A 22,073-nucleotide genomic window follows, 5' to 3' on the forward strand; every position below is an offset into this window, starting at 1 on the left:
ATATCAACTGGTGTTTTGGCGCTCAATGTTCCGTTTGCACATCCCTTTCTTTAAGTGTTCAATACTTTTCCCCTGAGATTCACATTATTACACATAATTTGTGATTACGGTACATTCTGAAATAAAAACAAAATCATTTCTTACATTAGGAAAACTTAATTAAAATAGCATTAAGTAAAGAAAAAAAAACTTTTGAAATCTTTGATGTTCATCTGTAAATTAAAACCATAACTTATCTGTTGCTTCAGATGAGATGACTTCTTGATTAACATGATAATGAACCTCAGGCATTTATTTTTAGACAAATAAAATTGATCGATTGATTGAAAATTTTATTTTAGACATGAAAAACAAAACAAATATAGAAGAAAAGAAACGTAGAAAAGCAACAAATCACAAAAAAGGCAAAATAAGAACAATGTCAAGATAACATTTCTGAAAATGAGTAGTAAGAAGCATCTGCTTTCTAAATCCTTTTCTTAATCAGTTAATTTTAAAATACTGTCTTTAAAACATATTTGCAAAGACATGTATGTAAATACCTACTAAAACCTCATACTGCATATTTACAGACAAATAAATAAATGTAAGTAAAAAGTTTTGATTAAAATAATCAACGAAGCACCAGATTGAAGGCGGCTTTTAAAAATTTAAGCTAAAAATTGGCCATTCTAGGGGTATCCAAAGGGGAACTGGTTACTGGATCCTTAAACTCTGCACATAATAAACTCTACATGGTGGATCCTTGATCTCTGGACATAAACAGAAATAAAATAATAAAATAAAATAAAATAAAATAGTTTTTGTCAAAAGCATTTCCTTTCAGGCATTATTATTGGCATGAATGTCTTTCCATATCTGAGCTGAGCTCTTGTAGCTCGCTGCGCTGCACGTCAGCTTCATAAAGAATGCAGGACATCTCATTTTGGGAGGAAAAAACATTTTAATTGATTGTAGTTTATTGTCTGTATTGCAACGTTTGTAAAGAGGTGTCATTTTATTTAAAGCGGTGATTCGTTTTGAAGTTATTAATTCCGAATGGACTCTGTCTCAGCAGAGAGCCGCGCAGCGTTTGGAGCTGTGCCAACGGAATGGAGGACAATTCTAGTTTGTTGACTGCAACAAGACAAGAGTCCCAGTTAGTGACTTTAATACACACCAAAGTGACTCATATTTTAATGGCTTTCAAGGGGGTAAGAAGCAGATTTACCGCTTCCGAAGAGCAGTGAATCAAAGAGCCACGAGCCATTGAATCAAAGCATTGCTTCACGCTTCAAACTGGAGTCGCGCTGCAGAAACAGTTGATTAAAGACCCGTTAACGCAAGTTTGTGCTAGCTAGAACACTGCAGAGCTTCTAGAATTCAAACATTTTCGTGTGGGTGATGTTGGGGGAGTAATTTTGGGTTTCAGCTTTTTTTGTTTTTCACCACTTTCATCCCTGAATATGTTAATCGTGAGTCACTTTTGTGCAGATTAGTCACTAACTGGGTCTCCTGTCTTGTTTCTTCTCACTTTTGTGAGAAGACTCTCACAAAAGTGTTTAAATAAAATCCATAAGTCCTGCCCACAGACTGATTTCCAGAGACAGGACATGCCCTCATCCAGTAAAAAGTCCGGACATCTCCAGTCCACTCACGGACTGTTCGTTCACATGCGCACGTGTACAAGAGAAAAAAAAAAAAAAACACTGTCTGGCTGCAGACAGTTAGTTCCTTGCTCTCCACTCAAACTCTCTCATCACTGTGTTAAAAAAGGATATAAGTCCTGCTCACAGACTGACTGTCAGACACAGGACATGTCCACATGAAGTATAACTCCAGACATCTCCACATTTACTCACGGACGGTTCATTTACGCGCATCTCGCGGTTACAGGAGGAAAGATAAACTATAACAGAACTCAGAGCGCAGACCTGCAGCTCAGCACAAGAACAAATATAAACTAGAAGAGAAATCAGAATGCACAGTGTGGCAGGCTGCATTCTCACCTCCTCTCTGCCCCCTGCTGCGCGCACCTGACGCAGAAATTCCTCTGTGTCATCATGACGCAACAGGAAGCAACTCGAAGTGGGCCCGGTGTGAAAGTGACTTTTGGTTGTCCAAGTAACTTTTTTTGGTTACTTTTGTTACTAGCACCAGTGCAAGAAGGTTAAAAAAATGTATTTCGACCCCTGCTCAATATCACTTTTTCTAATCTGTTATTGAAACGTTTTTCTAGAATTTTGGAGAATTGTGGAAGTAAAGAAACAGGCCTATAATTTGTGAAGTAGCATCTGTCCCCACAACTTGGCCACAACTTTTGCTAATTTAATTTTTTTGGAAATTTACCAGTTTGGAATGATAAGTTACAAATACATGTTATGTGGTTCTAAGATCCCCTTAATGACCTTAAAAAAAAAAAAAAACAACTTTCATATCAATTTCATTCTTTTTTAATTCAGTAATTTATTTCAACATTTAATTATGTCCTCATCGACTATGTGACTGCTTTTAATAATAAGAACATCTTTTAATAATAAGAACATCTTCAATCATTCATTCATGTCATTTCCCATGAACATGAATACTGTCCTAGATCAGGACAGAGTAACCCCTAAAATATGAATTTGACTATTCCAGTGATAGTCAATCCTTTGAAATTATGCACAATAGGGGTGGGGCTTCTTCTACCTGTGCAAGTGTGTTTTTGACTGAATTTGACTTCATGGACATGTTTAATGATTCATTCATTTAATGTTAAAAGGAAACAACTTTTTCAAATAATGAAATAGTTGCTGTTTAAAGAGCCTTTGGTTTATTTAGAAGCGTAGCAGCAGGTGTTGGTTTTCAAAAACAACATGAGCTGGACTCTCGGGACATTTAACCACATGAAGGTCTCCTCCGCAGCTTTGACCTCTTGCTAGAGTTTTTGGAGACACTTTCCTCACATTTTGAAGAGCAGAAATGTTCTCTTCTTCCATCTGGACTTCAGGTTTTGGTGTTCAGCTCCAACACTGGAAGTTTTTGAAGTGCATCTGGATTTACATGGTTCTCTGCACGGCAAATGTTGAAAATTACCTGATGTGGTACAAGAAATATATTTCTTAAAATGCAAATAAACATGAAACAGTGCTGCTATTTTCTTTAAGGTCAGATTACTAAAATGTTTAAAAAAAAAATAAAAAAATCTAAGTTATTTAAAGTTGAGACTCTTCTTGTAGACAGCAGTAATCATTAAATAATATTTTTTGGTAAAAATAAAAATATATCTAACAATTTACAAATATATGTGCACTCAGCTCAACAGTGATTGATTCAGCACCCTGCAGCTAAAGGCTAAGCTAACATTAGCTGATAAAACTTCAGTGTAGGGCTGTCACGATTAGGAATTTCTGGAGACAATTAACTGTCAGACAAATTATTGCGATTGATGAATATATTGTCTATTTTTTTCTTTTGTTCCTTCTTTATATTCTACTATTGTAGTATAATTAGCTTTAATGATACACACTCTGTGTTGTACTGTACACTTTAATGAGTAAGAGCAATTTAATGATGTTTTGAACATCAAGAAATAGACAAAGACATTAGTATCTTCTCCATTCCTTAAGAGGATTTATTGTGATCAATCTGATGCAACAGGGCAAGCATTGAAGCAAACTCACATTTGTCAAGAGCCAGTTAACGGGATGCACCAGCTGCTGTTGGACCAGCTGACGACTGTGCTGGTGTGGTCTTTTCCAAGTTTGGTGCCTTCCTGTGGTTGGTGGGTCTGTCAATGTTGTTTCAAATTTGTTATGTTGGCGCTTTTGACTAGGGATGGGCATTGATAAGATTTTATTGATATGGATGCCATTCTTTATCGTTCTAACTTGACTCGGCAGAGAGCCGCGCAGCGTTTGGAGCTGTGTGAACAGAACGGAGGACGATTCTCGTTTCTTTCTCGCAACAAGACAGTCAGTGGCTACGTTTACATGCCCTTAATATTCGGGATACGGGCAATATTCTGGTTTCTGAATCATTAGGAATAACCCGTTTACATGCTTAAGCAGACAGCGTTACTCCTGTATACATGGTCATTGGTATCATTTGGAATATCCCCATCTAAACAGCGATGCACGTCTTCCACCGGTGCTTGATTTGGTCTGCCGTTCGTGCAAATCCTAGTTCGCGTAACTTTTCGGCCACCTTCTTGTAAATGTCACTATCTCGGTACTTTCTACCGTTAATAAAAGACATTATATTCATGTCTTTCACAATACTAATGAAGTACTCTGTTTCCTCCTCGCTCCAAAAGTGTGGTGCTGTGCTGCCGCATGTGGATTTCCCTATGCTTGTTTATCTCTGCTTCTGTGGTGTCCGGTGGGTTGCGTGCGCCACATACAAGTAGTTGCCGTACTCAAAATACCAAGATTCCTTGCGGATAGGACATGCGCAGAACACAAAATAATGTTCATTTCTATGGGGATATTCCAATGCATGTTTATATGACCTGATATTCGGGTTAGAAAAGGAGTAACCCAGGGGTCATATTCGGGTTTTTGCGGGTGTTTATATGGCCGTGCGCAACCGGGTTATTGCTAATATTCCGGTTATGAAAGGGTTATTGGCTACATGTAAACGTAGTCACTCAGTGACTTTAAGCCGCACGAACGTGACTCACGATTGACATATTCAGGTATAAAAGTGGTGAAAAACAACAACAAAACAAGAGAGCTGAAACTCAAAATTACCCCCCCCCCCAACACCTCCCACATGAAAATGTTTGAATTCTAGAAGCTCTGAAATGCAATCTGGGGCTATTCCAGGCATCCATTTTGGTGAGAAAAAAACCAACTTTCCTTATTAAATTCATTCCAGTAGTATTCTGCTCTTACTAGGATGCAGCAGTTTTCTAGCTTGGCAGATAGTTCTGGAGGAAATCACTGAAGAAATGAACAAATTGAAAATATGGTTTGACCGAAAAATTGTCATTAAACTTAAATAAAACAGGGATGAAGTGGAGGTGTAAGAGTCACTCCGTGTTCACAGGAAAGTTATTTCGAGATGTACTTACTTATTTTCATTGTTAGTTGGTTTTTATCTTTTCTGTTGTGTTTAGTTTTATCAGGTTCTTTTTGTCTCTTTCTCTAAAATTGTATTGTAGCAATATTAGTTCTTATTACTATTACTGTTGTTGCTGCTATTATTATTAATAATATATAAATAAAAATAAGTTTTACAATTTGCAATGCATTTGACTCTTATGACAACAAACACTGAGCCATTAATTATTATACAGGGTTTTCAATCACGTGACCGATTTGCTGCAGGACAGGTGCCGTCTCCATTCTGGATGACAAGGAGGCTGGCGCGTGATAGAAAAATGGAGAGAATGAACAGTTATTACGATGCATTAAACCCTCGAGATAAAGCTATTTATCATCATACACTCAACAAAAATATAACGCAACACTTTTGGTTTTGCTCCCATTTTGTATGAGATGAACTCAAAGATCTAAAACTTTTTCCACATACACAATATCACCATTTCCCTCAAATGTTCACAAACCAGTCTAAATCTGTGATAGTGAGCACTTCTCCTTTGCTGAGATAATCCATCCCACCTCACAGGTGTGCCATATCAAGATGCTGATTAGACACCATGATTAGTGCACAGGTGTGCCTTAGACTGCCCACAATAAAAGGCCACTCTGAAAGGTGCAGTTTTGTTTTATTGGGGGGGGATACCAGTCAGTATCTGGTGTGACCACCATTTGCCTCATGCAGTGCAACACATCTCTTTTGCATAGAGTTGATCAGGTTGTCAATTGTTGCCTGTGGAATGTTGGTCCACTCCTTTTCAAGCCAGCGAATGTGAGCATTTGCCCACTCAAATCGGTTACGACGACGAACTGGAGTCAGGTCGAGACCCCGATGAGGACGACGAGCATGCAGATGAGCTTCCCTGAGATGGTTTCTGACCGTTTGTGCAGAAATTCTTTGGTTATTCAAACCGATTGTTTCAGCAGCTCTCCGAGTGGCTGGTCTCAGACAATCTTGGAGGTGAACATGCTGGATGTGGAGGTCCTGGGCTGGTGTGGTTACACGTGGTCTGCGGTTGTGAGGCTGGTTGGATGTACTGCCAAATTCTCTGAAACGCCTTTGGAGACGGCTTATGGTAGAGAAATGAACATTCAATATGCGAGCAACAGCTCTGGTTGACATTCCTGCTGTCAGCATGCCAATTGCACGCTCCCTCAAATCTTGCGACATCTGTGGCATTGTGCTGTGTGATAAAACTGCACCTTTCAGAGTGGCCTTTTATTGTGGGCAGTCTAAGGCACACCTGTGCACTAATCATGGTGTCTAATCAGCATCTTGATATGGCACACCTGTGAGGTGGGATGGATTATCTCAGCAAAGGAGAAGTGCTCACTATCACAGATTTAGACTGGTTTGTGAACAATATTTGAGGGAAATGGTGATATTGTGTATGTGGAAAAAGTTTTAGATCTTTGAGTTCATCTCATACAAAATGGGAGCAAAACCAAAAGTGTTGCGTTTATATTTTTGTTGAGTGTAGATGTGTAGCAGTTGGTTCGGTGGAGCCGTATCTTATACCAGACTGTAAATTTAGTGGTGATGTAACAAACTGGCGGACAGTGTCACACTGCTATACTGTGAACTTTTTGGTGTTTTCCATCTAATAATGATACTGATAACAGTTACAGTCAAAAAGTAAAAAACAACTGATGAAAAAAAATGTTTTCAAAGTCATCATAAAACTGCAATGGTATCATTAAGTATTCATCTCAGTACTCAGTATCGACGAGTACCCAAATGTATGTACTTGTACTCTGTCTGGGAAAAAAAGAAAAAAAAAAGCGGTATCTGTTCATCCCTAGTGCCGAAGAATAAATGTATTTTCACACACAGTTACCCATAGATGGGAAAATTTCCTCTGGAGCAGGTGGATAAACCTTTGCAACCATTAATGAATCCTCTCCAGCTTTACTAATTTAAATGAAAGGCAATTAATACAAGGCTCAAACAACACAGAAAGACTCCAAATTTTAGAAAAATTAATATTGAATGTCACAGATAGCAAAGGAAACCTTTAGTAGTAAGTAAGTAAGTAATGTTTATTTATATAGCACCTTTCACAGACAAGGAAAGTCACAAGGTGCTTCACAAAAGACACAGATAAAAATTCTGAGAATAAAAGACAATGTACATCACAATAAAATAACTAAGACACACACAGTGGTCATATAACAGCCCTCTCACTACTAAGGTTTAATTTAATTTAATTAGCTTATAATGAGCCAAATCACAGCAAAAGCCGTCTCAAGGCGCCTTACATAAAACAAGTCAACATAAAATTGAATAAATAATTAAAAATAAATAAAAACAGAAGTAAAAGAATAAAACAAAAATAAAAACTATCCATAAGAAAGAGAATAAAAATAGGTTTTGAGTCTTGACTTAAAAATGTCCACAAACTCAGACTGCCTCACGGTTGCAGGAAGACTGTTCCACAGGGTGGGTGCACGATACGAAAAGGCTCTTTGACCTGCTTACTACTTCTTCACCCTGGGAACACAGAAGTCCTGCATCCTGCGACCACAAAGCCCGGGCCGGCACGTAGAGTTCCACCAGATCAGCCAGATAAGATGGCGCCAGTCCATGAACAACCTTATAAGTCAATAACAAAACCTTAAAATCTGCTCTCACAGAGACAGGGAGCCAGTGCAAAGATACCAAAATGGGTGTGATATGTTCAGACCTTCTGCTACGTGTCAGAAGTCTGGCGGCAGCGTTCTGAACCAGCTGAAGACCCCTAATGCTGGACTGTGGTAACCCTGAAAATAGAACATTATAATAATCTAGTCTAGAAGAAACAAAAGCATGAATCAGGGTCTCAGCATCAGCCATGGACAGGATGGGGCGGATCCTCACTAATATTTCTCAGATGGAAAAAAGCAGTCTTAGTAACATCCCTGATGTGGAGGTCAAAAGACAACGTGGGATCAAAAATTACCCCAAGGTTCCTCATTTTGTCTGTATGATGTATGACACAGGAACCCAGGCTGAGCGCCAGCTGGTCAAACTGATGCCGATGTCTCGCTGGACCAAGAACCATCATTTCAGTCTTATCAAAGTTTAAAAGTAGGAAGTTACTAGACATCCAACTTCTCACTGATAGAAGACAGTCCTCCAGGGATTTTATGGGAGTGAGATTTCCCGCAGTTATCGGCATATACAACTAGAGTATCATCAGCATAACAATGAAAGGCAATCCCAAAACTCCGCAGTATATGCCCAAGGGGTGCCACATACAGGGAGAAAAGCAAGGGGCCTAAAACAGATCCCTGTGGAACCCCAAATCTCATGTCAGCAAGGTCAGAGGTAGTGCCATTATACAAGACGCACTGAGAACGACTGGACAGATATGACGTCAACCAGGCAAGGGCACTTCCAGTAATCCCCAAAAAATTCTCCAACCTATTGAGCAAAATATGATGATCCACAGTATCAAATGCAAGGTTTGAATGCCTGGAGAAACAGATGGGTTTTAAGTTTGCTCTTAAAAATGACAGAGTCCAGTGAGCAAAGAGACAAAGGGAGATCATTCCAGAGCCTTGGTGCAACGGCCTGGAAAGATCGATCTCCTCGGGTCTTAAAGTGGGTACGAGGGACCCTCAGAAGGTTCTGATCCACTGACCTCGGGGTCCGAGCGGGAACGTAGGGACATAACAGGTCTCTAATGTAGGAGGGAACCTGGCCATGCAAAGCTCTAAAAGTCAACACTAGGATCTTAAAATGGAAACACAATGACACTGGGAGCCAATGAAGAGACTTTAAAATAGGAGAGATTCGAGTCCTTCTGCTTGAGCGAGACAGCAGCCTTGCTGCAGAATTTTGGACCTGCTGCAGATGGGACAGCTCCTTTTTGTTCAGACAGGAAAACAAACAAACTGTTGCAGTAGTCCAAACGAGAAGATACAAAGGCATGAATAATCAACTCAAGATCATCTTTTGAAACAATTATCCGAATTTAACTGCAACAAATTTGCACTGAGCCATTGTTTTATTTTCTCAAGGCACTTCAGTAGAACGTCCAATTTCTGGATCTCAGGGGCTGTAAATGAGCAGTAAATTTGGATGTCATCAGCAAATCATCTGTATGTACAAACAAGGCAGAGTAAATGTGACATACTCAACTGCTACATGAGCTTCAGTTGGATGACCTCTCAAGGTCACCACGGGTCAAACAGGGTTCCAAAATGATGAAATGACAGATTGTGCATTTAAAATACATGATACTAAAATTGTGTAATATTTAAACAACATTCTGGCAATAAAAATATTTCACTGTCACAACCACATATTAAAGTTTAACAAAGCAATCTGAAAGGTCAATGACCTCTCAAGGTCACCACAGGTCAAGTACATCCTGAAAAGTTGGTAAATAGAATTCAAAATATTCAAATCTAGAAAATTGGCCAATATGAATGACCTCAGATTGATAATTCATGCTCAAAGTGGGATTTCAAGTCAGGTCAACTGGTACAGAGTTCAATGACCTCTTAAGGTCACCAGAGGACAAATACAGTTTGACAAATGGCAGATTTGGAATCAGCACACCCAAATTGACAAAGTAAGACCATTTGCGAACTTTTTCTTACATTTGCCTGTTGGTATCAACAAGGGGTGTAATGATACACAAAAATCACGGTTCGGTACGTACCTCGGTTTTGAGGTCACGGTTTGGTTCACTTCGGTACACCGTGGGAGCAAAATGCAAAACCTAAATGTGCTTGTTGTTTAAACCAACAATTTATTGTAACATTATGCAAACAGGAAAATAAAATAATTGCAAGGTGCTCCCTGGTAGTAAGTTAAAATGTTCTCAAACAATAAACGTATGAAACCAAACCAAATGTATGAAATCCAACATGAACAGTTAAATTTTATTCAACCTTCATATTTTTTGCCAGAAAAATTAACTTGTCCAAAACTGTCACACTCTTTCAGGAATTTTTAATGAGAATTAATGTTAAAGAATCCCTTTACTTTTGTACAATTTATTTTATTTTCTCTCTTTCTAGTAACTGTTCGTTTAATGTTTGTTACTATATCTTTTTAAATAAAGTTTTGGAAAAAAAAACATTGTGGGAGAGGCAAAAACAAAAGTCTGGGGACTATTTAATCACAGTGCAGCAAACGAGGTCAGTAGGCTGAGCGAGTCCGAGTGAGGAGGATTGTAGATATCCCTCCGCTCAGTTCTTTACAGACGGGCTGCTGCAGCGGATGAGGGGGAGACCCGCTGCCGCTCGGTGACAACAGAGACTTTCACTTTCAGTAGCCAAACATCAGAAAAGTCTCCCGTAACACCAGGGAAAGTACTAAGATTTGTCGCTAGTCGCTTTTGAGAAAATAAGTCGTTAAGAGAGTTTGTAAAGTCAAAAGATTTAGCGAGAAAGTCGCTAATTTAGCAACAGCGAATGTAAACACATGCAACGTGAACTCACCCGTGCACAGCCCCGTACTGAAATGGTTCAATATAAATACATGTATTGTTACACCCTTAGTATCAACAGTTCCCATTTTGGCACCAGTCTATTCAGTTGGCAACACCGGAAACCAATGCTTTCCACTAACCCTAAAGCCCCTTTCACACTGGCGCAAACGTAGAGTAGCGTTTTGTTGCGTTTAGAGTAGGGTTAGGTATCAAGAACCGGTTCTTTTCGGGTATCATTAAGAAATGATTCGATCCACCGATATCAATAGTCTTTTTGCCTAACGATTCCCTTATTGGTCCTTCAGAGCAGCCACTGTTTTTGAGGGTGTTTGTTGGGAAATTGATCATTTCTCTATGTTGATTACAGACCCTGCAGCTGCTCTGTAATCACCCACTTCTGCAGCGCAACTCCACTTTGAAGTGTGAACCAATGAAACAGAGCTGCAATCCACTGGCTCGTTGGTTCTTTGATTCGCTGCTCTTCAGAAGCGGCAAGTCCGCTTCTTAACCCCCCTCAAAGCCATTAAAATATGTCGATCGTGAGTCACTTTTGCGTAGGATTAAAGTCACTAACTGGGACTCTTGTCTTCTTGCAGTCAAGAAATAAGAATCGTCCTCCGTTCTGTTGGCACAGCTCCAAACGCTGTGCGGCTCTCTGCCGAGACAGAGTCCGGTCAGAATAACTTCAAAACGAATTGCCATTTTAAATAAAATGGTACCTCTTTCCAGATGCTGTAATACAGACAATAAACTACAATCTACTAAAATGTTTTTTCCTCCCAAAATGAAGGATGCAGCGCAGCCAGCTGCAAGAGCTCAGCTCAGAGCTATAGTGTGATATTCATGCCAATAATGTCTGAAAGTAAATGCTTTTGACAAATCTACAGATTTTGTTTATTTCTCTTTATGTCCAGAGATAAAGAATCCACCATGTAGAGTTTATTTATGTCCAGAGTTCAAGGATCCAGTGACCAATTTCATATTTATTTACTTTAAGACTCAATAAAATGTTGTTGACAACCTGTAAAGCCTACTCTTAGTACACAGAAAATTCACAAGAGGTATCGATGAGGGAATCAATAAGTAATCGGATCGATAATGGTATCAATAGATAAAATCTTATCAATACCCATCCCTAGTTTAGAGTACGCCTGAAATGCACGCGTACTCTGCGTTATTCCTGTGTATTGAGAGAGAGAGAGCACTGTCTCTCTGTCTGCTCTTTTTTCTTTTTGAAACCTGCCGTTTCTGTTCTCTGGATTTCGAAAGAAATCTATTTTATGAATTGAAAGAATGTAACCATGTTTTCTGATGTGCATTTTAATGGATGGATCCCTGCCGACTCATGCACACACACGGGGCTGTGTGGATCATTTATCACAGACTCGCACTGCGTGGATCAAACCTGTTCACACGCAAATCTGAAACCTTTTAATACTCGAAGTCACGCTTCTGTAAAATTGCTGCGTGGTTTGCACAAACCAAAGCGCAGTTCGCTCTGATCACGTGTCGGCCCTCAGCAGCACCAAGACAATGAGGGTGATCGCTAGGCATGGGCCGGTATGAGATTTGGACGGTATGATAACCGTCCGCAAAAATACCGCGGTTTCACTGTATTATGTATAGCTTTAAAATGTGCTTTAACAACATTATGGTTATTTGCATATGAAGCGCGCGTATTCAGGCACACTAATTGACGCGAAGTCTACCACTACGAGCACGATACCACTGATAACTTTAGAGAAAATGCCAAAATAATAGACTCTCTTTTAGACATGTAGCATTTGCCCCGTGGGAAACATGACTTACTTGCTTCGGGAGAAACGTGGCTGGAATAAGGTCCGGAACTCCCGATGGCAGGTTTCACTCCACTGAACCACTACCCCAGACGGCCAATCAATCCGGGGATTGTGTTTCAACATCCACGGGAAACCCAAAATCACGCGGGAGGTAGAAGGAGTCACAAAAAACTCGATCTCCTCCCGATGATTTCCAGACACCACCAGAGTTACAGGTTGTGTCTTGTGCGTGATTAAAGGGAGAAGGGTGCCATCTAGTGCCCGCACCTGCAATGGCGAAGGAAGCGCCACTAGAGGGAGCCCTACCTCCCTTGCCCATCTGCTGTCTAGCAGATTCCCTTCTGACCCCGTGTCCACCAGTGCTGGGGCTTGAAGGGCTAAATCCCCGCTCAGGATTGTAACTGGGAGTCGTGTGGCGATATGTGTGTGTCCCACGTGAATGTTATGACCCCCCCTTAGCCCAGTCTCTAAGGGCGGGTGTTGTCGTTGTGGCCGTTTGGGGCAGTTTTTCTGTATGTGCTCTTTTGAGCTGCAGAGAAAACACTCCCCGCGGACCAGCCTCCTCATTCTGTCATCTGTTCTCATTTTGGCCCTGTGCGTTTCCCTAGCAACGTCAGCAGGGGGAGCTGTAGCCACACGGAGCGTTGAGGCTGTGGAGCGTGGGGAGGGCAGAACCTTTTCGAACCCGGAAGGGAGAGGGACGGCGCGTGCCCGGCCACGCCCAGCTTCACCAACAAAGTGCTTGGAATAGATGTATTTGTCCTCCTTGACATGTTTGTGGAAGCAATTTGGTCAACCACAAGCACAACTTGAGTCCACCGCTTGTAATTCTCAGTGGTTTCAGAGATGGGATAAAGTTTAAAGTTTACTCCTTCCATGTAATCCTTTGCGGGTATCTTGAATCGCTCCGCAACCGACACAGGCCATAGCTACGGTGCTTTGTTGCCACCATTTTTGGCTTGAAGGGCTATTCCGCAGAAAATAAAATGAAAAAGCCGACTTGGTCCTTTTAGACAGAGGGAAAAGTTCAGTGCAGGCTTTGCCTCCTTCAGTCATGATGCAGAGCTAGCTAACATTAGCTGCCTGTTTGTAAACAGAGACAGAGGTGCGCGCCAGGGGGAAGGGCGGCAGCGGCCACCTCCACGCTGCCTGTCAAGAATTCTCAACACGCTCATACCGTAGGGATGGTATAACGGAAAATTTTTAGCAGTTTTGATACTGTGGCTTTTTCATACTGTGGTATACCGTGAAACCGGTTATCAGCCCATGTCTCGTGATCACACACCTGCAAAGCCCCGCTGCTGTGAACAAATGCACAGCCATCAACGATCATGTTGGCACTCATCAGCGCCACAGCAACGAGGGTGATCACGCTTCTGCAAAGCCTCTCCATCCAAGGCAGCGCTCACAAACTAGTTTCTATTTCTACCACGCAACATTCAGAGCCACTGACTCAGTTTCTACAGTGTACAGTTGTGTAGATTTGCCTGCAGTAGCTCAGTGTAGTGCAAACTTAAGGTACACTGACACGAGCATGCCTGAGACTCTCAAGAGCACAAACTGTGTACCGTGACGACCCCACCCGCTGTGTTCACAGCTGGACGTCGCGTATATAAAATAATTAATTTGTGGCAGATTAATCATTTTTTTCTGCAAATTGGCCATTGAAAACGGCTCTAATCACTTCCTGAATCACAGAGGAGGCTGCAGCCGGAGCCGTTCGTGCCTGCATGCCTAACAAGCTGCAGAAAGCATTTTGAGCCATCTAAAAAGGTAATTATTTGTCATGTTTACATTGTCATGTGGTTGATAAAACAGTTGTGTGTTCTTTCCTTCTTGTCTCCAGCTGCTAAATATGTTTATAACAGATTAAACTTATCGTTATAATCCTTCAGACGAGCTGCACTCTGATGCGATCTGCTGACGTCACCATTCACTTTGTTCACTTCTTTTTACTCCACTTAATGAGCTGCACATCGTGCTGATGATTAGATCGCGCCACATGGCACGACATTTGCGCGTGAAAGATTTTTTGAACATTTCAAAATTCTCTGTGCACAATAGCACGCAGTGGCGCCCCTGTGGTGTCCTGTCTGCACCAGTTAAAGACAAGTTTACTCTCCAGCACGACACAGGTCGTGATGTGTCATGAAGCAAAGGCATGCTCGTGTAAATGCCCCTTAAGCTGTTTGGAGGCAAATACTGCTGATCCGCAAGCTGCCAACCAGTTCAGCCTCGATGGCCTCCTGCAGAGCATCACAGCGGGGCTCTGAAAGCGGAGGTCGATCTTGAGGTCCTGAGCTATTTCTCTCACCAGGCGCTGGAAGGACAGCTGGCGGTCAGCAACTCTGTGGATTTCTGATAGTGGTGGATCTGTGATAGCTGTGATAGCTATCTGATAGCTAACTGTGATAGCTGGCGGATCAGTGCCACAGTGCCGGGCCTGTAATGGTGAGGCTTCGTCACATCGCCGCTAGCCGGAGCACTCTTCCGGGAAGCTTTGTTAGCCAGCTGCTTCCTCTGAGCATGTCCTCCGGTGGATTTCCGGGCGGTCTGCTTGGTTCTGGCCATATTAAAGCTTCCTTCAGATCTGCTCTGCCTCTTCTGCTGAGCCAGGTCTCTGCGTCGCTTAGAAAGCTCGTAACACTTCACTCCTTGATGCACAATAACTACTGGCAGCCTGTAAAATGACAGATCTGCCTCATTTTTATCACCTCTGAACAACCGACAACAGCATAAAAGTTGACCATTGTTGAAGCTTCTGCAATTGTTCGCCAAATGCACGTAGCATATCACAGCAGCCACCGCGTTGTAATCCATAATGGCCGTGAGGGGCACAATCATGTGACCGATACGTCACATAAAAACCACACACACACACACACACACACACACACACACACACACACACACACACACACACACACAGTGTAGTAGTATAGTTGTAAAACAGCTAACTGATCATCTGCAGAGGAATGGTCTATTTGAAGAGTTTCAGTCAGGTTTCAGAATTCATCATAGTACAGAAACAGCATTAGTGAAGGTTACAAATTATCTTATGGCCTCAGACAGTGGACTCATCTCTGTGCTTGTCCTGTTAGACCTCAGTGCTGCTTTTGATACTGTTGACCATAAAATTTTATTAGAGATTAGAGCATGCCATAGGTATTAAAGGCACTGCGCTGCAGTGGTTTGAATCATATTTGTTTAATAGATTACAATTTGCTCATGTAAATGCGGAGTCTTCTTCACAGACTAAGGTTAATTATGGAGTTCCACAAGGTTCTGTGCTAGGACCAATTTTATTCACTTTATACATGCTTCCCTTAGGCAGTATTATTAGAAAGCATTGCTTAAATTTTCATTGTTATGCAGATGATACCCAGCTTTATCTATCCATGAAGCCAGAGGACACACACCAATTAGTTAAACTGCAGGAATGTCTTACAGACATAAAGACATGGATGACCTCTAATTTCCTGCTTTTAAATTCAGATAAAACTGAAGTTATTGTACTTGGCCCCACAAATCTTAGAAACATGGTGTCTAACCAGATCCTTACTCTGGATGGCATTACCCTGAACTCTAGTAATACTGTGAGAAATCTTGGAGTCATTTTTGATCAGGTTATGTCCTTCAATGCGCATATTAAGCAAATATGTAGGACTGCTTTTTTTACATTTGCGCAATATCTCTAAAATTAGAAAGGTCTTGTCTCAGAGTGATGCTGAAAAACTAATTCATGCATTTATTTCCTCTAGGCTGGACTATTGTAATTCATTATTATCAGGTTGTCCTAAAAGTTCCCTGAAAAGCCTTCAGTTAATTCAAAATGCTGCAGCTAGATTACTGACGGGGACTAGAAGGAGAGAGCATATTTCATCCATATTGGCCTCTCTTCATTGGCTTCCTGTTAATTCTAGAATAGAATTTAAAATTCTTCTTCTTACTTATAAGGTTTTGAATAATCAGGTCCCATCTTATCTTAGGAACCTCTTAGTACCATATCACCCCAATAGAGAACTTCGCTCTCAGACTGCAGGCTTACTTGTAGTTCCTAGGGTTTGTAAGAGTAGAATGGGAGGCAGAGCCTTCAGCTTTCAGGCTCCTCTCCTGTGGAACCAGCTCCCAATTCAGATCAGGGAGACAGACACCCTCTCTACTTTTAAGATTAGGCTTAAAACTTTCCTTTTTGCTAAAGCTTATAGTTGGGGCTGGATCAGGTGACCCTGAACCATTCCTTAGTTATGCTGCTATAGATTTAGACTGCTGGGGGGTTCTCATGATGCACTGAGAGTTTCTTTCTCTTTTTGCTCTGTATGCACCACTCTGCATTTAATCATTAGTGATTGATCTCTGCTGTCTTCCACAGCATGTCTTTTTCCTGATTCTCTCCCCTCAGCCCCAACCAGTCCCAGCAGAAGACTGCCCCTCCCTGAGCCTGGTTCTGCTGGAGGTTTCTTCCTGTTAAAAGGGAGTTTTTCCTTCCCACTGTTGACAAGTGCTTGCTCATAGGGGGTCGTTTTGACCGTTGGGGTTTTTCTGTAATTATTGTATGGCTTTTATCTTGCAATATAAAGTGCCTTGGGGCAACTGTTGTTGTGGTTTGACGCTATATAAATAAAATTGATTTGATATATTAGTACTTATTGTTATATTAATATATATTATTATAACTAAAACACCTCCAAATTTATTCCTTCACACCTTAATTGTGTGAAGCCTGTCGAAGCAATATTTTTGTGATTTGACACTATGCAGGGTTCTAGCTAGGATAACATTTTAGCATAGTGGTAATGTCGAGGGAGCGAAGCAACCGGGGGGAGTGTGGAAGGGGGGCAGCTTTTGAAAATTTTAGATAAAAATTGGCCATTCTAGGGGTGCCCAAAGCGGAAAAGCCAGGTACGACAGCCCAAGTCCCTTCATCATGTCCAGAAGGCTGGGGAAGTTTGTTGAGTGGGCAATCTCATTCTGGGTTAGCCAGTACATGGCCCTCAGTGAGGCAGTCAGAGTCTGTGGACATTTTAAGTCAAGACTTAAAACCTATTTTTATTCTCTTTCTTATGAGTAGTTTTTATTTTATGTTTTATTCTTTTACTTGTATTTTTAATTAGGTATTTGATTTTTTAGTTTTATTCATTTATTTAAATTTTTTTATGTTGAACTGTTCTGTGTGAGGCACCTTGAGACGGCTTTTGTTGTGATTTGGCCCTTTATAAGCTGATTAAATTGAAATTGAACAACATTTTATTGAGTGTTAAAGTAAATAAATATGAAATTGGTTACTGGATCCTTAAACTCTGGACATAATAAACTCTACATGGTGGATCCTTGATCTCTGGACATAAACAGAAATAAAATCTGTTAGTTTTTGTCAAAAGCATTTCCTTTCAGACATTATTATTGGCATGAATGTCTTTCCATATCTGAGCTGAGCTCTACAGCTCGCTGCATTCCACGTCAGGTTCATAAAGAATGCAGGACGTCTCATTTTGGGAGGAAAAAACGTTTTAGTCGGTTGTAGTTTATTGTCTGTATTGCAACGTTTGTAAGAGGTGCCATTTTATTTAAAGCGGCGATTCATTTTTAACAAGCTGAAATATCAGTACTGTACTTGCACCCTAAAATTCTTGATTAATTCATTCATGAAAGACCCCCGCGCGCAGAGGGGCGTGTCCATGGCGGCGAGGTCTGTTTTCATTAAAAACGCGCCATTTCTTTGCTCCTCCCACAGAGTCGCTGCGTTAGCCGTTCGGCTAACCCTGTTAGCCATTTTCTCTTCCTCCAATGAGCACAAACCACGAAGCACTGATCTGTTTCCTCACAGGCAAAAATAAAGAGTTTTGTTTTACCCAGACACGGAATCACCAAATTAAATCCGCCGTTTGAACAATATCTAAGCGTGAACAGACACAAACAAGGACCCGCCGCTTAGCACAGTTAGCTTATTATCAGCTAATTAGCGCTTAGCATTGCTGGGCTGCAGCGGCACGGCGGAGGATTGTTCTTCGTTGACAGGTGTCAGTGTGTTTGTGTTTATTTACCGGTGTTGTAGACGTGCAACTCGTCCACGATGCCCTCGTTGCCTCCGCCGAACACCACCATCAGCTCCTTGATGGCCACGGCTCGGTGTCCGTGCCGGGGCCGCGGCACAGGGCCCGTCCAGCCCACCACGCGTTTCCACCGCGGCTGCTGCACGGCGGGGCTCCCCGGTACCGAATCCATCACCCTGCTGGCTCCCAGCACAGTCCAAACTCAGGCGGCAGTCCGACGTTTGAAAAATTAAAAGCTGCGCTCCGCTACAAGCTCCAGGTTAGCATTAGCCAACCAGCGCGGGAGGCTAACTAGCCGACAGAGACTACCTTATGTCTGCCAACGGGATTAAAGCTGCTTCGTCCAGCCGGTGGTGGTCAGCGTCCGTTCGGTTGTGACTCAAAAAGAAGAATGAAATCAAATAAACATCCTTGGCTGGTCACGCATCTTTATTTTCTTGCTGGATGTGTGCGCTGCCAGCTAGCATGGCGAAGCCGCCATTTTAGTCCCGCAAACGCTCCGCACAGACGATGGAAAAAGTCGACGTGAGTTGTGGAATAAAAAAAAGTCCTCCTACGAAAGAACTCTATGGCCGCTGTGGTCGGAACTCCTTTGGAACCTGGGAAATGCTTTTAAATTCGCACGGCGACGATGGAAGCCGCCATGCTGCTGCTAACAGTAACCACAGCAAACAGACAGCGGGGTAAAAATGGCAGCGGAGCTAACGGCTGTGAGGCTAACGGCTACAACGCGCCGGGCTAACGGCTACAACGCGGCTGCAGCCCCCGCGCGCTTCACGCAGACGGACACACGTCAAACCCGCCAACGTCAATGTCTGACATGTAACGGGACAAATGTCACCGTTTACAGCAACACATATTATATTTAAACAAATTTAAATGTATTCATCAAGCATTTAAAATATTTTTGCACTATTGTTTGCATCATATCTCATATGTTTTAGCCACAACTTTAAATTTGCATTTACACCGTGTTACATTCCCCAGTTCAAAGACAATCACAGTGCATTTTTTAAAATCCTGTGCATTTTTCTATTTTCATTAAGCTGCTTTGTGTGTTTTGTATGTATAAAGTAAAAATAGGACATGGTCCAAGAACAGACCCCTGAGGCACACCACTGTTGATGTTTAACCAACAAGACTTTGCACGATGAACACATACTCTACTTCCAATCTTGAATAAAACCCTCCAGCCAATAATTTAATTTACCAACAAGGACCAAGTTTTGTAATTTGTATATCAATCTGGTGTGAGGTACAAAAAATCTTTTTTGAAATCGTCAGATGAAGAGAAATTCATTAGCCCCCTGTGAAATTTTGATGTTTTGAAATTCTGTTGAAAATTCCTTTCTCTGTGGGGGGGCTGATCATTTCGTCCTTGTATCATTTGTTTTTCAATGTTCCATGTATTTTTCAGTATTTTTACCCGAAGCCATCAATTACGGCCATCAGGTATTGCAAATAGTTTGCATCCTTCCATCTGTCTGTGTTCAGCACAAGTCCAGTCCTGTTACTGCCAGTCTCTTCAAATTCACAGGGAACATTCTTGGGACACAGACCTTGGACACTTTCAGAGATGGCTAACTGTGACCCATTTTAAGAGCTGAAAAAGTCACATTGTTTTTTGTTTTTTTGGGGGGGGGGGGGGTGACAGCCAATCAGAGAAGAGCAGCACCATGATGTCAGTGGCTGGTCTCTGTAAAACGTGTATTTTATACAAAATGTTTCTCATATATTTTGTGAAAGCTCATGAGAAATAAACACTTCTAAAACTGAAAATGCTGTTTTTGCAATATAACACATCTAAAGTGATTTACAAGACATTTTGGGGATGTTCGCGTGGTGATGTCAAAGGCGAGCTGCAAATTGTTAAATTTGTGTGTAAATATATCCTCTTTGTCATATATTAGGTGAAAGCTAACGAGAAATAATTGTAAAACTGAAAACACTGTTTTTGTAACCTGATAACACCTCTGGAGTCTTTTATAAGACATTTCGTGGGCATGAAAGTGCACGCTAACTTCCGCTCTTGCCAAAATATTGTCATAAATATTGTTTATGAGGGGCTTTATTGAACATGTACAAATTGGAAGTAAGACCATAGCATCTTAATAATTAATGGAAATAACAAATGTTTATATATATATATATATATATATATATATATATATATATATATATATATACAGAACAAAAATATAAACGCAACACTTTTGGTTTTGCTCCCATTTTGTATGAGATGAACTCAAAGATCTAAAACTTTTTCCACATACACAATATCACCATTTCCCTCAAATATTGTTCACAAACCAGTCTAAATCTGTGATAGTGAGCACTTCTCCTTTGCTGAGATAATCCATCCCACCTCACAGGTGTGCCATATCAAGATGCTGATTAGACACCATGATTAGTGCACAGGTGTACCTTAGACTGCCCACAATAAAAGGCCACTCTGAAAGGTGCAGTTTTATCACACATCACAATGCCACAGATGTTGCAAGATTTGAGGGAGTGTGCAGTTGGCATGCTGACAGCAGGAATGTCAACCAGAGCTGTTGCTCGTGTATTGAATGTTCATTTCTCTACCATAAGCCGTCTCCAAAGGCGTTTCAGAGAATTTGGCAGTACATCCAACCAGCCTCACAACCGCAGACCACGTGTAACCACACCAGCCCAGGACCTCCACATCCAGCATGTTCACCTCCAAGATCGTCTGAGACCAGCCACTCGGACAGCTGCTGAAACAATCGGTTTGCATAACCAAAGAATTTCTGCACAAACTGTCAGAAACCGTCTCAGGGAAGCTCATCTGCATGCTCGTCGTCCTCATCGGGGTCTCGACCTGACTCCAGTTCATCGTCGTAACCGACTAGAGTGGGCAAATGCTCACATTCGCTGGCGTTTGGCACGTTGGAGAGGTGTTCTCTTCATGGATGAATCTCGGTTCACACTGTCCAGGGCAGATGGCAGACAGCGTGTGTGGCGTCGTGTGGGTGAGCGGTTTTCTGATGTCAATGTTGTGGATCGAGTGGCCCATGGTGGCGGTGGGGTTATGGTATGGGCAGGCGTCTGTTATGGACGAAGAACACAGTTGCATTTTATTGATGGCATTTTGAATGCACAGAGATACCGTGACGAGATCCTGAGGCCCATTGTTGTGCCATACATCCAAGAACATCACCTCATGTTGCAGCAGGATAATGCACGGCCCCATGTTGCAAGGATCTGTACACAATTCTTGGAAGCTGAAAATGTCCCAGTTCTTGCATGGCCGGCATACTCACCGGACATGTCACCCATTGAGCATGTTTGGGATGCTCTGGACCGGCGTATACGACAGCGTGTACCAGTTCCTGCCAATATCCAGCAACTTCGCACAGCCATTGAAGAGTGGACCAACATTCCACAGGCCACAATTGACAACCTGATCAACTCTATGCGAAGGACATGTGTTGCACTGCATGAGGCAAATGGTGGTCACACCAGATACTGACTGGTATCCCCCCCCCCCCCCCAATAAAACAAAACTGCACCTTTCAGAGTGGCCTTTTATTGTGGGCAGTCTAAGGCACACCTGTGCACTAATCATGGTGTCTAATCAGCATCCTGGCATGGCACACCTGTGAGGTGGGATGGATTATCTCAGCAAAGGACAAGTGCTCACTATCACAGATTTAGACTGGTTTGTGAACAATATTTGAGGGAAATGGTGATATTGTGTATGTGGAAAAAGTT

At 41.7% G+C, this 22,073-nt stretch overlaps 1 protein-coding gene across 2 annotated transcripts in view; it reads right to left on the reverse strand.

The window, feature by feature from the left end:
- The window catches only part of LOC117511904 (host cell factor 1-like), a 75,361-nt gene extending 56,319 nt beyond the window's left edge, over positions 1–19,042 (reverse strand). For both annotated transcript variants that reach the window (XM_034171833.1, XM_034171832.1), the window contains exon 1: positions 18,330–19,042. In XM_034171833.1, coding sequence (XP_034027724.1) covers positions 18,330–18,510 — 181 coding nt within the window. In that variant the 5' untranslated portion in view covers positions 18,511–19,042. The remainder of the gene's footprint in view (positions 1–18,329) is intronic.
- Between the last annotated feature and the right edge of the window lie 3,031 nt (positions 19,043–22,073).

Source organism: Thalassophryne amazonica, chromosome 6 (assembly GCF_902500255.1).
Source record: "Thalassophryne amazonica chromosome 6, fThaAma1.1, whole genome shotgun sequence".
NCBI lineage: Eukaryota > Metazoa > Chordata > Actinopteri > Batrachoidiformes > Batrachoididae > Thalassophryne > Thalassophryne amazonica.